Genomic DNA, 16,668 nt, shown 5'->3' with positions numbered 1-16,668 from the left:
CTTACGGCCACCCCTAAGAAACTTATTTAGGTCAGTTGAGTCGTTCCCACCTGCTTTTCGTTTATCTTTTCAAACTTCGCTTTCTATCAAAGAGCTTCTCATTGGTCGCTTGTTGCGTGCTCTCCCAACCATTAAATCGGATTTAGAGTCGAGACGTCGTTCGACGAAAACTTGTGATTCTCAATCCTAGTTTGCACCAGTTTTGGTTGTTGAAGCATCTTACTCAGTTATAGTTAAGAAGTTGTGATCAACAGACGTGTTTTATTTTTATGCGTTAGTGCGAAAAACGGTTTAGTGATATCTGCCTTTATCTCATCTCGACCTTAATTCATGGGGTGTACGTGATTGTCCGCGGGTATTCTGAATACCCACGTGCATTTTTGAACATTAACTCTGAATTTTACTTTTATTTTACGTCAGAACAAACTAGGATGATCAGAAAAAGAATCTCCCGATCTACTTGTGAAGCATTATTCAACTCAGACCAGCTAAATCTTCTTCACGAAGCTGCAGAATGTTGTTCATTTTTACTCCTATAACGTTATTAGGTAATTGATTGTCTAATTCCTTTTCATAATTTTACCAATTTGTTTTATTGTAATTAAACGTTTATCTTTTATAGGTTGCATTTTTATGGGCGGCGAGATCGAAGATGCAACATATTTATAATATGGTCGCTATCGACATCTTTTCCCACCTGAAATTTAATTAGTTTCCGGCTCGTTATGTTCTGAAACACAAATTTAGTTTGTCACTAGTATGGCGATTGTGTAGTATTCAGTTACTACAATTATCAGAGTTTTTAATTGTTCGTCGTGATATTTTTGATACCAGAGCATTTTTCAATTATTTATAAGGTTTGTCTTTAGTTGTCAACTCGTATTAAATTTGTAGGTGCTTATGATTTTTTTGAAATTATTTGTCGTGCATTTGTGGTAAATTTTGTTTGTCTAGCGCATGTGTAACGGTGTCAGGGTTTATAGACTGCATCCCACTTACGATTATAAATTTAAACTGGGGCTTGCTTCCAGATAGGTGAATTTTCATTTTACCAGATATAAACGCGTCTTCTGACTATTCCTTCAATAACTTATTAAGGTCAGCGGCTTTTTTACCCTCGAACAAGGACGCTGCTCTGAGGCAGACCTTGGTTCTAGCAATACATGCTTGTGGGTTGCAGCGTTTAATCTCTGTTGCAAGAAGGGGTGATTGTAGTGGCCTGGTATACCTTAAATTATTATCGAGTATTGTGGAAGCTTGGTTTTGTGCGCTATATTGCTACCTTGTGTTTTTTCTTTTTTGTGATTCACAATAGTTTTAATCATCTGTGTCAAGTTCGTTGTTTGTGGAGTTTATAATTGAAATTTTCTTTGTTTGTAATTGTAATGCCAACATCCAAGGGGTTTGTTTTGTTTACTATTACATTTAATTTGTTAGTATTGGTAGCTTTCTCTACCGCAGTATTAGTTGCTTCTCCTACTTATTCTTCGTTTTCTGAATTTTCTGACGAATTAGTGAATTTTATTATTTTTCTTCGGTCTTTTCCTAACATTATTTTTTTGGCTTTATCTATTGTATTTAATTCTTTTTTTCGTATTGTTTTGTTTTGCTTCAAAAATAAAGTAGGAGGATAGTTTGTTTCTTTATTAATTAATCGAATACGCAATATACTGGAAGGTGATCACTATCTACATCTTTTCCCACCTGGAATTTTATTCGCCTTTGGCTCGCATTATATGTGCAAATGCACTGTTCAAGTATGTCACTGGAGTTAGTGTCAAGGGTGGTATTGTTTAATAAGACTATATTGTTGTCATCTATGAACTGTAGGAGACTTCTTCCATTGTTGTTTGTGTATCTGCATCCAAAATTGACATTTTTACTATTTAGGTCTCCAATAACTATATATAGTTATGGTTGTTGAAAAAGATGTTGAGTAATGCTGTGTTTAATTGTTCATTTGGTGAGCAGTAAATTCCTGCAACAGATACTTTTGTTGTTTTGCAGGATATCAACTGTGACGTGTTCGTTGTTACTGCTCAATTTAATTTCTATAACTCATTGTTCCGTTTTGTAGAGCAGCATACTGCCTCTATCATTTTTGTTAATTCTATCTTTCTTTCTTGATGTGTGCATGGGTATTTTAAAACTATTGTTATTCTATATTAAAGTTTCGCTTACTATTATAACTGGAGGTTAGTTTCTTGTATAAGGTCATCGATCTTCTGTATTTTGGAAGCTGTTGCACCTTGGATGTTGATATATGCAACTGTGAGCATTATGTTGTAAGCATGTATCCGGTAAGTGTTGTTATTATGTATGGAATATGAGGTGTAATGTTTTTTTTTTAACATATTAATCAGCAAATCGATGCAGTTGGTTGTTTGGTTCGGTTTTGTGTATTCTGTTACAAATTCTGGAAATTTTTATGGTAGTAATAATGCTTGTTTTATCAGGTGTGTTAGCATTTGTTTCTTGGAATGTGGTGCTGTTTTTGGATTTTTTCCTTTTAACATTTGTGCATTTGTGGTTTTAATTGTTTTATAAATGCTGTTAATATGTCTGTTTTTAGTTGCCTATTTGTACTTGGCTGTTCCTGTTCTGATGATGTACTTATCTGATATATACGTTGTTTTATATATTTGTATTTATCACATCCTTTACAGTTGGCTGTATGTGTTTGACCACAGTTACAACATTTGGGTGTTTCTTTATCTTTTTTACACTGGGAGATATGGTGTTCCCCCTAGAGCCGCAGCACCTCGGTGTTGCTAAGCAGGCTGCAGAATCGTGTCCATATCTTTGGCAATTGTAACATTGTGTTACTACGATTGCCGGAGTTTTTAGCTGTTCTACTTGGTATTTTTGATACCAAAGCGTTATTCCATTATTAATTAGTTTTAGAATGTTGTAACTGTCGTCTATGTTTATATGTATAAGATTTGTGGGTGCTTATGTTTTCTTTGAAATTATTCGCTGTATATTGGTATGTGGAATGCCTTGTTCGTCTAAAGCAGTGGTTCTCAACCTTTTTTAACCCGTGGACCCCTTTTCCCTTTTTTTTTCTTGGTGGACCCCTTCATAACTATTGGTCATAAGAAGACAATATTCTATTTTTCACTAATATAAATTTTGAGGTTTTAATAATCAAAGAAATAGTATATAATTAAGCTTTATTTTTAAATGAAAACTAATTTAAAGCAAATAAAGTATTCTACAACAATTATAATAATGATAATTAGTAATAATAATAATAATCAAAATTATTGTAATAATAATTTCTTACCAATATCTTGTATTACAATATTATCATGTTTCTTCCATGGTCAAGCCCAAGGAGATCAGAGCTCTTCAGGCAATTGAATTCACTGTAGCATTTATTTATGTACACTGGTTAAAATTTTCGATAAACCAGTTAAAGTTAAGTGTGTGATAAGAAAAAAAAAAAAAAGAGATAAGCATATTTATTCAATGAGATCCCTGTGGTTGATGATGCTCGGCGAGTTTCTTTATATCTGGTTCCATCGATGTTAATGATAGTCGAACATCACCTGTTTTCACAATGTCAAGTCTATTGCGAGCTTTTGATAACAGTTGAGAAACACGACTAAATCCCGATTCAACAAGATAGGATGTTGGAAAAGCAATAACGTAGAGCTGTGCTTTATCCCAGAGCAAAGGGTACTTTGTAGCAACATCATTTGTCTTCCATACATTGTACTTTCCATCTTTGAATTTTGCACGCATTATTTCATCACTTTGTAATTTGATGAGAGGCTCTTGCAAAGATATGTCTATATCGGCAACATTAACTTCGAAAGGAATTGAAACCCAAGTCGGTATAACCATCATGAGTAGGTCACTAAACCGAGTTTGCATATCTTCATGCATATTTTCCATATATTCACCATATAATGCAAGATCTTCATCTTGCAAATCGCTGCCAACAGAGGCCAAACCAGGAAACTGTTCAAATGCACGACGACTGATATTATTCTTATACAACTTTAGTTTCCTCAGAAAAGCAGCAATAGCACTTTTACTAGATATCAGATCAGAATCTTTTCCTTGGAGCTGTTTATTAAGTGAATTCAATTTTTCAAATATACCTGATAAGAAAAACACATCACATTTATTTGCAAGCAGCTGTTCTCCAAGTTGTGTGTTAGCAAGAAAGGATACAATAGAATCCCAAAGTGCAATGAAACGCTGAAGACAATTCCCCTTTGATAGCCATTTCACCTCTGTATGTAATACAAGCCGCTCAAACTCTTCTCTATTTTACTTACATAATTCATGAAAAAGGCGGTCTCGGAGAGAATTTGATTTAATATGGTTAACTACTTGTATTACGACAGTAAGGGCATCATGGAAACGTGCACTCATTTTCTTTGCAACTAAGTGTTGACGGTGTATCACGCAGTGAATACAAAATACTTCAGGACAGCTTTTTTTAAATGTGCAATAAAACCTTTGTATCTGCCTGTCATAGATAGTGCACCATCAGTAGCACAGCGATTATATTTTTGAGTGGAATATTGTTTTCCTGGAAATAAGTAACAACTTCATTAAAAATTGTTTCACCTTTTTGTGTCTGTCACAAGACTTCTAGCAAAAAGAATTTCCTCTTTGGGTCCTTCATCATTGTTAAATCTAACATATGCTAATAAAATGGCCTCATTATCTCTTAAAGTGGGTTCATCAAGTTGAAGGGCAAACTGTTTCACTTGCAAATGGACTATCAATTGTTTTTCTACATCCTCTGCCACTTCATCAATGCTTAAAGGGATGGAATTAGTAATTTCACTTGCATTTTGTTTCATAACTCACGAAATAATAACAGACACTGCTGGTAGAATTACTGTTTCACCAACATTATAGGGTTTTCCTGCTTTTGCTATTATTTTGCTAATTTCGGATCATGCCAGTAAACCATCACTCATTTTACACACTTTGTTATTAAACAATTGAAACGCTGTTTTTCTAGCTTGGAAATTATTACGAAGTTTTTAAAGTATTCTACTGGTTTATCTTTCTCTCCTGTGTGCTTCTTTTCTAGATTGATTTTTAGTTTACAAGGTTTCATACTATCATTTGAAAGTACATCCATACATATGAGGCACATTGGTTTCGTTTCATTGTGTGGTGTTGGAATAAATCCGTAAGACAAATATTCAACGGAGTACTGTCGGCACTTCTTTTTACTTGGAACAGCCATGGGATGTCTGCAAAAATATATACAGCTGGTAATACAATTATTGCATTTCATAATATCTAACTATATATATATTGCTATTCATTTTTAGAAATTTTTCGACAAATAAAACGCATATATAGAAACAGAGTGCATGGTAAATGTTCGAGGTAAAACTGGTAAATAGAAATGTTATAGTTAAAATAACTTGAATGATTAAAAATAACTATACAAGTCATTCATTATTATCATTAGGGGTCACCATTGACATTTTTAACTTCCTCAAAGGTGATAATTATATCAGATAACTGCGAAGATATGAATTGATGTTTGAAATTTGTTTCAAAACGGGAAAAATTTGCCATTTTTCTCTTCAGTCTTTTTATACTGGTCAATAATTTTTTTTATTATTGAAATGCAGAAATTAAAAAAAATACGAAAGAATGTCTGCACTAGGAACTTTTAATATCTCTCTCCTTTTCACGATGGAGTTCAACGTTAAACTGAAGTGAACTGATTGGGTCAAGTCGACATTTTAATAGATTTTCCCCTAGAAGGGTTTGACAGATCGAAGTATTTCTGGAATAAATTCCCTAAGGAGATTAGTATGGGAGGGCGAGGTTCAGACAGACAATATAATAGGAAAAGAACCGACTGCCCGAGGCGCATATTTAAAACCAGCTCTTATCACTTGTTTTTTTTTTTTTTTTATTGCTTTCAAGGCAATTTTCTGGAAATTTTTCAAAATCCAAAAAATACATCCAAATTCGTTTGAATGTCTACTTCAACTTTTTTCAGGTCCAACCAAAATTACAATAGAAATTGAATTTTTAATAATAAAAACAATTCTGAGTTGGTTTTCTTCATGGACCACCAAAATATCATTGTGGACCCCCAATTTGTTATGTTTTGCCTGTGAACCCCCAGAAATATTCCATGGACCCCTAGGGTCCATGTGAACCCCGGTTGAGAATCCATGGTCTAAAGCTTGTATAATTGATTCAAGGTTAAAAAACCTTGGTTTTTGACGTGTCTTAATAGACTTGTATTTTTGGCATCCTTTATAGTTATCCGTATGTTTCTCCCCACAATTGCAGCATTTGGGTTTGGGATTTTGTTTAGTGCAATGTGAAATTTGGTGATTCTCACCACAGCCCACACAACGCGCATTTGCTTGACATGCTGCAGCTACATGTCCAAACCTTTGGCATTGGTAACACTGTGTGACAACCACTGCTGGTGTTTTTTTTTGTTCAATCGTGTACCTTTGGTACCACATAGTGATACCATTATTGATGAACTGTGTAATATCTGGCTATTATCTGTTACTACTTTGATGACGTTAGTGGGTTTTTTGGTAATGTGTGAGATTATTCTGTCCACTGAAATGTTTTATGTTTGGTGCACTTAACGCACCCTTTGTTTTCTGTCTCTATTGAATAATGCACACCCCGTGTCACAAATGATTTAGGTGTTGGTTTAGCTCCAGGTAAGTGGAAGGAAGGAATACTTGGTAGGTATTTAGGTTAAATTATCCTTTCGTTCTCCAAATGTTGAACGAAAAATTAACTAGGGGCGGTCAGAAACTATTGTTTCTCTTCACCCCACACAAGGCAAGAGTAAATTAGTCAAATGATTACGGAGATAATTAAGTGAATTGGAGTGGCTTGTTTGTTGTTTTTCGCTCACCATCGTGAGCGATGGTCACGAATGACTTCGAAGCTGACAGATTATTATGTTTAAATAGGAGGGGCGTCAAGAAAAGCTGAGAGGCGGTTCGGCCTGCCGGAGAGAGAACGAAGGACGACGAGGAAAGTTCAGCACAACACTCACAAGCGTCCGAAGAATTGAGTAGTGAAAGTGGAAATATGGTTGACGTGGAGTGAGCAGAGAGATGCAAACAGTACGTCAGCTTGGTAAAACTCGTGATTTTATACTAATATATTAAAATTTGGAGATGACTAAGATGTGCTCACACTGGCCTCTTTTCAGGGCTGGAATCTATAAATCCAAAGTAAGAAGAATTTTGTGGGGGGAAACGGGAGTACCCCGAGAAAACCCACTTTCACTGGTGAGGTGCCGAAAGAACCCAAACACACCAGTGCCCAAAGCTGGAAGTAAAAAAAGAACATAGATGGTTAATAACTTCAGTTTGCATTCCGGGCTTGATTGTAATAAAATGGCGAGAGGTATCGCTGCCAAGATCGTGGGGTGGCTGCTATTCGTGGAAATTGTCTTGTTAATTGGGTACGGTTGTTTGCTTTTCTGTAGTAATTAGCTGCAAGATGGATGAGTCTCTTCTTGAGAGGCGGGATGGTGCTTGCTTTATCGATGTATGCTATCGGGGTGTACCTGTGGAGTCGAAGTGCAAGGCGAATGGCGAGATTTTGGGGGCCAAATCAGGGTAGGGATTTTGGTTAAATTATCATTTCGTTCTTTGAACGAAAGATAACCAGGGGCGGTCAGAAACTGTTGTTTCTCTTCACCTCACACAAGGCAAGAATAAATAAACAAACTGATTACGGGAGAGGAAGATTAGGTTAGAGTGGCATGTTAGTTGTGTAACTAACGCGACGGTCGCAAATAAACTAAACTGGAAGTTAATAGTTTACTGAATGTTAATGGGGAGCGTCAGGAGAAACTGAGAAGATTTGCCGGCCAGTGGAGACAGCGAAGAATGACGAGGAAGGTTCAGCATCACATCCACCAAAGTTCGAAGAATTACATCAGAAATACATCAGAAAAGAAGTGGTCGACGGTTTCTCAGAGTGAGCGAGCCGAGAGATGCAAGCAGTGCGTCAGCTGAGTTAAGTCATATCTTCTAATTTTTCTCCCTAAACATCTTAAACTTTTGGATAGACTAAAATGTGTGCTCTGACAGGCCTCTTTTTGGGGTTGGGATCTATAGATCCAAGGTAACAGGAATTTTGTTGTGGGTGAAAACGGGAGTGCCCCTAGAAAACCCACTTTCACTGGTGAGGTGCCGAAAGAAACCAAACTCACCAGTGCCCGATGCTGGAAAAGAAAAAGGGAACATGAATGATTAGACATTTAAGTTTACATTCAGGGCATGTATGTAATTATAATTACTCAGAGAGTAGCTCTTCATCTTCCAAATACCATGTTATACGATTAGCTAATATTTTTTCCATCAATTTGCCAATGTTGTTAATTAGGCTAATGGGTCGATAATCTTTGGGATTGCTGGATGCCGGGTTTGTTTTAGGTATTATTTTAATTATGACGGATTTGCACGGAGGTGGATAGTAGCCTGAATAAAAGGAAAGGTTGAATAAAGCTGTTAGGTGTCTTAAGAATAAAGGTGATGCTTTTTTGATGCTGGGGCACTATTTTTTAAACTTTTAATAATCAGTTTCATCTCAGCCGGTGTAATTGGTTTGGCTAGTTTTTGAAGGGCAGTGCTGTAGACAAAGTTACTGTGGGGTAAACAGCACGGGAAATGCGAACTGAACGCTGCCATATTATTTTGAATGAAATTTTGGACAGTGCACAGATGAGTATGATTAAAGTACGGCGAGTTGGGAGTGGCGAAAACCTGCTTATAGTAATCAGCTAATAAGTTGGCTTTCTCGAGGTCATTGGTTGCTGAACTGTTATGTTTTAAATTGGGAATCCTATTGGTTGAATTGTCGTTACAAATACTTTTAAACTTTTTTCAGAATATGGCCGGGTCTTTATAAGAAATATCTAGAGATTCACAAAACTCGGTCCAGTTTTGATCTCTTTGTTCGTTAATGCGACGTCTGATAAGGTTGGTCACACGGTTTATTTGAGTTTTAATCCTGGAGTTTCGGGAAGTTGTAAATTGACGTCTCAGTCTGCGCTTTTTGGTGCTCAGTAAATGTATTTCTCTAGTTAGTTTCCATGAATTTGGATGATTATCGATACGACGTTTGGGAATTATTTTGTGTATAGCATCAGTTGTTGCGTTAGTGATGTGAAGTAAATATTCGATGATAGATTCAGGGTCGTTAGCTTGAGTCATGACTGGAGGTAAATTTCGGTCAAGAAATTCCCAGAAAGATTGCCAATTAGTGGCAGAGAAATCAAACGGACATGGTTGAGTATTTGGGGTTCGAGAATCGGCGATATTTAAAGTTACAGATATGGGGTAATGATTGCTTCCGATATCATGGTGAACTGTGAAATCCTGAATGTAGGGGGATATTCTAGTCTTGTATAGTGCAAAGTCAAGTATGACCTAGGTCCCATCATGGTGAGTATGAGTTGGGATATTGTTGTTGCCTAATATGAGATCATGCTGAGAAATAAAATTATTAAGAATTACACCAAATTACGGTTAATTGACCTACAATTGAAATTGCGGTGTTTGAAATTGAGATCGCCAATAATAATTGAGTACGGGAAGTTATTAACTACTTGGAGGAGTAAAGTCGTGTCGGGGGTGGTAGAAGGGGAAATATAGATTCCTAGGATTGCTATTTTGATAAGGGTAGACAGATTTATGGAGGCAAGATTGAACTCGTTAGTTGTGTCAATGCAGAAGTCGGGAAATGATACATTTAGTTGGGTCAAGTGGAGTATAGCGGTACCTCTACGACCTGGGCTTTTAGGTTTATTAATACATTGATATCCTGGTAGACTGAAATTACTATTATTATTAAGAAGTGTCTCACTAATGATTATTAAATGTATACATTCTTTTTTACATAATTGGAGTAATTCATATTTCTTGTGATTTAAGTCGCCCTGAATGTTAACAGCTAAAATTTTTAAGAACTTACCTTATTAGGGTCAAGAATGAGCTTTTCAGACAGGATCTCTTCGAATTCTCGAGGGCTAAAAGGTTGAAACTCAAAATACAGGGCTATAGAGTTCGCCATTCCTCTGATCAACTCCTGCTTGGAGTCGTATTGGCTTCCCCAGACTTTGATAATGGTCTCAGCAACAAACGTTACCAGACGTGAGATCAGCAGTCTATGTGTCTGCGTAGACTGAGCTGTTTCACGACGGCGGACTGTAGCTTCGGCGTAGGTCCGTTTGAGAGATGTAGGAGCTGATGGAGCGGCTGGCTGGGGCTGCTGGACTTTCTCGTGGGTTGTAGGCTTGACGGTCTTACTGGATGGAGTGTTCAAATCGTCTTTTAGGGTCGTCGACTTAATCATATTGAGATTAGCCGACATATTGGATTTGAGAAATTTTTCCCGTTTAAGGGCTAGGACTTGAGAATATTTAGGGCAACCACGGTAGGAAGCCGCGTGAGGGCCTCCGCAATTGACGCAACATGTGTCTTCCCTGTTTTTGGGGCACTCTTTGACTGCATGCATGCCGCTGCATTTCGCACACCTGGGTGAAGCTTTACAGGCAGCTCTTGCATGCCCAAATTTTTGGCAGTTGAAGCACTGAAGTACTGTGACTGCCTCGGGTTGTTTTGACTCTTCGACACGGAGTTTGAGAAACCACATGGTCACGCCGTTTTTTATTAATTTATCAGCCAGAGCGACATCTTGTAGTGAAAAACGAACTAGCGGCGTAGGGAGGCCCGTCTTCGCTGATTTTATTCTCTCAATCTTGGTGGCAGTAATGACCTGGCTAGATAATTCATCTTGGATTTCTTGTAGGCTGATATCGCTATCAAGCCCACGAATCACCACTTGCTTGGAAGGCGGTCGATCTCCAGGTACTTGGATGTTGAGCTTTACTCTGTGAAAAGCTTCTTGAGGCCAAGGTTTCAACAGCTTAACATAATCCTTCGGCTCTTTACATTTTATGACTACTCTGCCGAGCGGAAGGCGGCGAACTTCAATAAACGACACCGAGGGAAAAAGGGCCTGATGGTGTTTCGCGACCTCGGGCTGTCGGACCGTCGCGGGAATTCCTTCTACAACTATCGCGGGTGGTAGAGGAGTTGCGGATTTACCTTGAACTACTTGGCTTGATTGGCTGGCTTCAAGGTCGACAGCCTCTTGTTCCCGGTCACTAGTGTCATCACAAGTGGCAGGCGATATTGTGGGGGATTTCGGGCTAGTGACCGATGAGCCGCTCGTTTCAAGGTCACTCGAAACTTCACCTTCAGAGGAAGGCATGTCTGCTGCAGTAGATTGCAGAATAGTAAGTTGGTCGTTGTGCGAAAGCGGCGGACCGTTGGCTCGTGTTCTCATTGGCGAGATTGCTAGATAAGCCCTGAAAAGGGCTTAGATCTAGACAAAAAACAGACTTCTAGCTGAATAAATAAATTTTTTAGGGATAAAAGTTAGATGAAAAATAGGCTAATGCAGACTCGCGTGTTTTGCGAAATCGGCAGGGAGAAAACCTCGTTGACAAGGCGTAGCTACAAACAGGGTCTTCAGACAGCGTCAGTACTCTCTGAAGTCTATCTCATCAATCAAATAACCGAGATTCTGGGCCTGTTGTAATTTCTTAAGATTGGACGGGGGTGCGTTTGCCGTGATCATGCTGCCGTATTCAATGATCGGTCGAATGTAAATTGTGTATATGGCGAGAATCGTTTTTGATCTACATCCTCTGACTATATTACTTATTCTTCTGAGGTAGTAGATTCGTTTATAGACTTTAGAGAGAATGGTTTTAAAGTGATTAGTCCAGGTTAGCTGCTTGTTAAACGTAATGCCAAAGAATTTTATAGTCGACGAAAATTTGAGTTCAGTGTCCATCATTTTAAGTTTAACTTTGGAGATAGATTTGTTTTTCCTCGCGATTCTACGTTTGAATATTATAGCCTGTGATTTAGTGGCATTAAGCGCTACCCGCCAGGTATTACACCAGGTGGTAATGCTATTTAGTGTGGATTGGACTTTAGCGGCGGCGAGGAGGGTTTCACGTGGCATACTCCATACAGCGTTGTCGTCAGCTTATTGCGATGCATAAGTGTATTTGAACTTGGGAAAGGGATATCGTAAACCTAGAGTATATACAATAGAGGACTAAGTACTGAACCTTGGGGAACTCCTGCTGAGAGGCGAACAGTGTGGGATGTAGCGTTGTTGATTCTTACTTTAGCTGTTTTATTGTCAAGAAAGCTGGCTATCCATCTTGTTAGAGTGGACGGGAGGTTAAATTGAAGGAGTTTAAATTTAAGCCCCTGGTTCCAGACAGAATCAAAGGCTTGTTTAACGTCTAAAAATAAGCCGGCAGTGGTGTGATTTCTATTAAAACCTTGAATAACTGATTCGGTTAATCGAACTAAATGATTGGCCGTCTGTCTTTGTTTTTGGAAGACATTTTGTATTTCAGAAAGTGGCATATTACTTTCCAAATACCATGTAATGCGAGTGGCTAGTATTTTTCCAGTAATTTTCTAATATTATTAATTAGGCTGATGGGTCTATAGTCTTTGGGATTGTTGGATGCATGGTTCGTTTCAGGTATTACTTTTATGGCTGATTTGCATTGAGGCGGGTAGTACCCTGAATAAAAAGAGGTTGAATAAGGCTGCTAGATGGCTTAAAAATGAGGTAGATGATTTTCTGAGAATAATATTACGTATACTATCTTCACCTGGGTCACTGTTTTGGTTGTTAGTTTTAGATCAACCGGAGTTATTGGTTTGCTTAGTTTTTGGAGGTCGGTAATGTGGACATTACCATTGTGGGGTAGATAGCACGGTAAATACGTACTGAATAATGTTATATTATCTTTATTACAAACAGGTTTTCACCACTCCCAACTCGCCGCACTTTGATCACAATCATTTGTTGACAATTCAAAATTTTATCAATTGGCTAATAGGTTGGCTTCTTCTAGGTCATTAGTTGCTTAGCTGCTATTGTGTTTTAAATTGGGAATCCTGTTGATTGAGTTGTCATTGCATATGCTCTTGAACTTTTTCCAGAATGTAGCCAGATCTTTATATGAATTGTCTAATGATGCACAAACTTCGGATCAATTTTGATCTTTTTGTTCGTTGATTCGGCATCTGATGAGGCTCGTTACTCTGTTTATTTGGGTTTTAAATTGTCGTCTAAGTTTGAGTCTTTTGGTAATCAGTGAATGCACTGCTCTGGTGAGTTTCCACGAATTTGGTTGACTGTTGATACGGTGCTTGGGAATTATTGTGTTCAGTGCACCTTCGTGTTAGTGATGACTAATAGATAATCATCAATAGATTTGGGGTTATTTGCCCGAGAATAAACTTGTGGTAAAGTTCTGTCAATATATTCCCAGAAAGAGTTCCAATTAGTGGCAGAGTAATTAAAAATGCTTGGTTGGGTATTTGAGGGTGGAGGGTAGGCACTATTTATAGTTATAGATATGGGGTAATGGTCGCTTCCGATATCATTGTGCACTATGAAGTCTTGCACTATACGCGACAAGCATATTCCCCTATATGCAAGGTCATGGATGTCTTGGGTCCCATCATGGTGAGTATGAGTTGGGGTATTGTTGTTACCTGATATGAGGTTATGCTGGGAAAAAAAGTTATTGAGAATGAGGCCATTTCGATTGTTTGTTCTACAGTTGAAATTTCGGTGTTTGGAATTAAGATCGCCAAGGATAACTGTATTCGGGAAGCTGTTAGCTACTTGAAAAAGTAAGCTCGTGTCCGGAGTGGTAGAGGGAGAAGTATAGATTGCTAGGATTGCTATTTTTATTTGGTTCGATAGTTTTATTGTAGCTAGAATGTATTAATTAGTTGAGTTGATGTGGGTATCAGGAAATGATACATTGAGTTGTTTCATGTGAAGCATGGCGATACCTTTACGATCGGGACTTTTAGGTTTGGTGATACAGTGATAGCCTGGTAGGCCAAAATTACTATTATCATTTAGAAGTGTTTCGCTAATGATTATTAAATGTATGCTTTATTTTTTACATAATTTAAATAATTCATATTTTTGTGACTTCAGTCGCCCTGAATGTTAACTGCTAAAATGTTTAGGAACTTACTTGATGTGGGTCTTCCATGATCTTCTGAAACATGATATCGAAGTTTCTCGGGGCTGTAGGGTTGGAACTCAAAATAGTAGAGTGAAGATCTTTCTATTCCTTCAATCACTTCATCAGTGGTGTCGTAGTGGCCTCCCATTGCTCTAAGTATAGTCTCTGTTACGAAAGATACTATATGTTTGATGAATAGTCGATGTGTCTGCGTGGACTGGGCAGTTTCTCGACTACGGACAGTTGCCTCGGCGTAAGTTCGCTTGGGGGTTGTAGGGGCTGAGAGAGAGGCTGGCTGGTTCTAGTGGTCTTTCGGCTGGGTTGTTGGCTTAATATAAGTGTTTGTCAGAGGGTTCAGATGTCTTTGTTGTTCGTTGGATTTTTCGGCTTGAGGTTTTCCGGATAGTTTGAGTTAAAGAATTTTTTCCTCTTTAGGGAGATAACTTTGGAAAATTTGGGGCATCAACGATAGGAAGCTGCGTGTGGACCTCCACAATTAGCGCAGCATGTCTCTAACCGGTTTTGGGCAATCCTTGACTGTGTGTGTGCCACTACATCTTACGCATCTAGGGGTAGCTTTACAGGCAACACTGGCGTGTCCGAATTTCTGACAGTTGAAGCACTGCAGTACTGTAACTGCAGCGGGTTGTTTTGTTTCCTCTACGTGAAGTTTTAGAAACCACATGGTTATGATATTGCTTATGAGCTGAAACGACATCATTCAGGGTGATTCGGACCAGCGGCGTAGGGAGGCCAGTCTTGACTGATTTTCTATGTTGATGGCTTGGATGGTTTCTTGGTTGTTAACTTAATCCTGTTGTCAGCTTTCATTGACATTTAAACAGCCTGGAGATCCTGCGGGGGAATTCGTGCCAGTGACGGAAGAGCTGCTTGTGTCAAGGTCAGTTGACACGTTCGGCGATTCACTTTCAGAGGAAGGCATGTCTGCTACTGCAGACTCGAGGAGTACTAATTTACCGTTTTCCGAAAGCGGCGACCCGGTGGCTCGTGTTCTCGTTTAAAAATTTTAAGACAAGCCCTGAAAAGGGCTTAAATCTGTATTAAAAGGTAGTATCAGCTGAGGAGACTAAACGCAGACACACGGGATAAGAGTAAAGATTAAGTTCCCACTCACGTAACGTGGAATACTTGTTGAAAAGTAAGCTAGTTGATCAGGAGTCACGTGAAAGCTCCGTCTCATCCAACTAGCTCTCGTCGTCCGTCTCTGTCTACTCCGTCACCAGGTAAGTGGATTGTAATTTGTCCTGTTTGAAATGCGTCTGAAGGCCAAGCTTTTAGTAGACTGTTAAAATCAGCGGGTTCCTTTCCTTGAACCAGAACACCCCCTGGAGGCAGACAGTTAATGTTAGTGATCGTTGCGGTAGGTTTGCACCTGTATATTTCTTTTGCCAGTTGTGGCTGGTTGAAACTACCAGGCATCCCTTGGATAATAATGGCATGCTTCCGTAATTTCGGTACGAGTTGTGTACGTGTGTCTGTGGTGGTGGTTCTTTGTTTAATGTGTTTTTTCTGACTACGAGTCTGCACAAGCGTGAAGCTTTCGTCGTCAGAAAGAACTTCGTCTTTGTCTGAAATTCTTTGTTGTGGAATATCCAGGGTGGGGTTTGGGTTGCTAGAACTGCTAGTTGTTGGCATATTATTGTCTATATCCGTAATCTTAGCTACATTATCTTCAGATGCTGAAAGTATAATATCTTTAACTAGTTTTCTTTTTTTTCTAGTCCTAACAGTATTTTCTTTAATAGGCGTTAACTTTGCTTTTAATTCTTTTTCTGCTATAAACATTAAATATTTTAATTTTACATTTTCATTTTCTATATGGCCACAGTCACTAGACTTACTTTTTGTCCCTGATATAGACGGGCTTGCTCCCTCAGTTTCAGACGCTATATCGTTTTCCCTGATCTCCAACTTCCGGCCGGCATGTCGCCCCGTTGTTTATCGAAGTTGAGCTTGCTGTCTCGGGCTAATTCAAATGGTAAAAAGGTCTTCTGTCTTTGTATCTACTGGCGTGAAACTCGAAGTGAATAGTAAGAACTCGACAAAATATGAAGCAAAATATAGGTTGTATACACGTAGAATTTCGAGAGCCTTTCAGAGGTACATCCTATCTTTACCCTCTTCAAGCGCAGAATGGGGAAGTGGTCACTAGTGATTTCATCATGTACTTTAAAGTTAGAGGTTCTGTTTACTGTGTCCTTGGGTGCTATGATGACATCAAGTACATCGTATGAGCCGTTGGCGGCTGAAAAGTGTGTAGGTGTATGGTCGTTAATTAGGTGCATTTTATTACTAAAAAGAAAATTTTTTTTATGCAGAAACCTCTGCGTGTGTTTCTGTTTCCCCTTAGTTCTGTATGCGGAGAATAAAATTCCCAATAATAATTGGTTTGAGTTTGCGATTAACACATTTTGAAGGAAATATATATTTAGATGGTGAACAATATATGAGAATTAAATGCGATTAATTTTTTATGGGAATCTTCTATCTGAAGTAAGCTATTATACCTCTGTTGTTTTCTGAGTGAGGTATGCTGTGCGTGATGAATCCGGGATTGTGGTGTTTTGTTTCTC

The 16,668-nt window shown here is 38.4% G+C and overlaps 1 protein-coding gene across 2 annotated transcripts; it reads right to left on the bottom strand.

The window, feature by feature from the left end:
* Nucleotides 1-4,453: 4,453 nt before the first annotated feature.
* Nucleotides 4,454-16,360, bottom strand: LOC143231615 (uncharacterized). 2 transcript variants are annotated; one of them, XR_013017056.1, is made up of 2 exons: nt 15,937-16,360; nt 4,454-5,225 (listed from the first exon to the last, which is right to left on the bottom strand). XR_013017056.1 is itself a non-coding variant. In XM_076466141.1 (2 exons), the coding sequence occupies exons 1-2, from the start codon at nt 11,335-11,337 to the stop codon at nt 5,202-5,204; spliced, it is 1,401 nt and encodes a 466-aa protein (XP_076322256.1). In that variant the 5' UTR covers nt 11,338-12,388; the 3' UTR covers nt 4,454-5,201. The 2 variants fall into 2 exon arrangements, 1 of the variants encoding a protein (XP_076322256.1); XM_076466141.1 differs by lacking the exon at nt 15,937-16,360 and adding an exon at nt 9,961-12,388.
* Between the last annotated feature and the right edge of the window lie 308 nt (nt 16,361-16,668).

The sequence above is a fragment of the Tachypleus tridentatus genome, chromosome 11 (genome assembly GCF_004210375.1).
Source record: "Tachypleus tridentatus isolate NWPU-2018 chromosome 11, ASM421037v1, whole genome shotgun sequence".
Classification (NCBI taxonomy): domain Eukaryota; kingdom Metazoa; phylum Arthropoda; class Merostomata; order Xiphosura; family Limulidae; genus Tachypleus; species Tachypleus tridentatus.
Note: the sequence above shows the minus strand (reverse complement) of the source record. Positions and strands in the feature narration are given on the sequence as shown.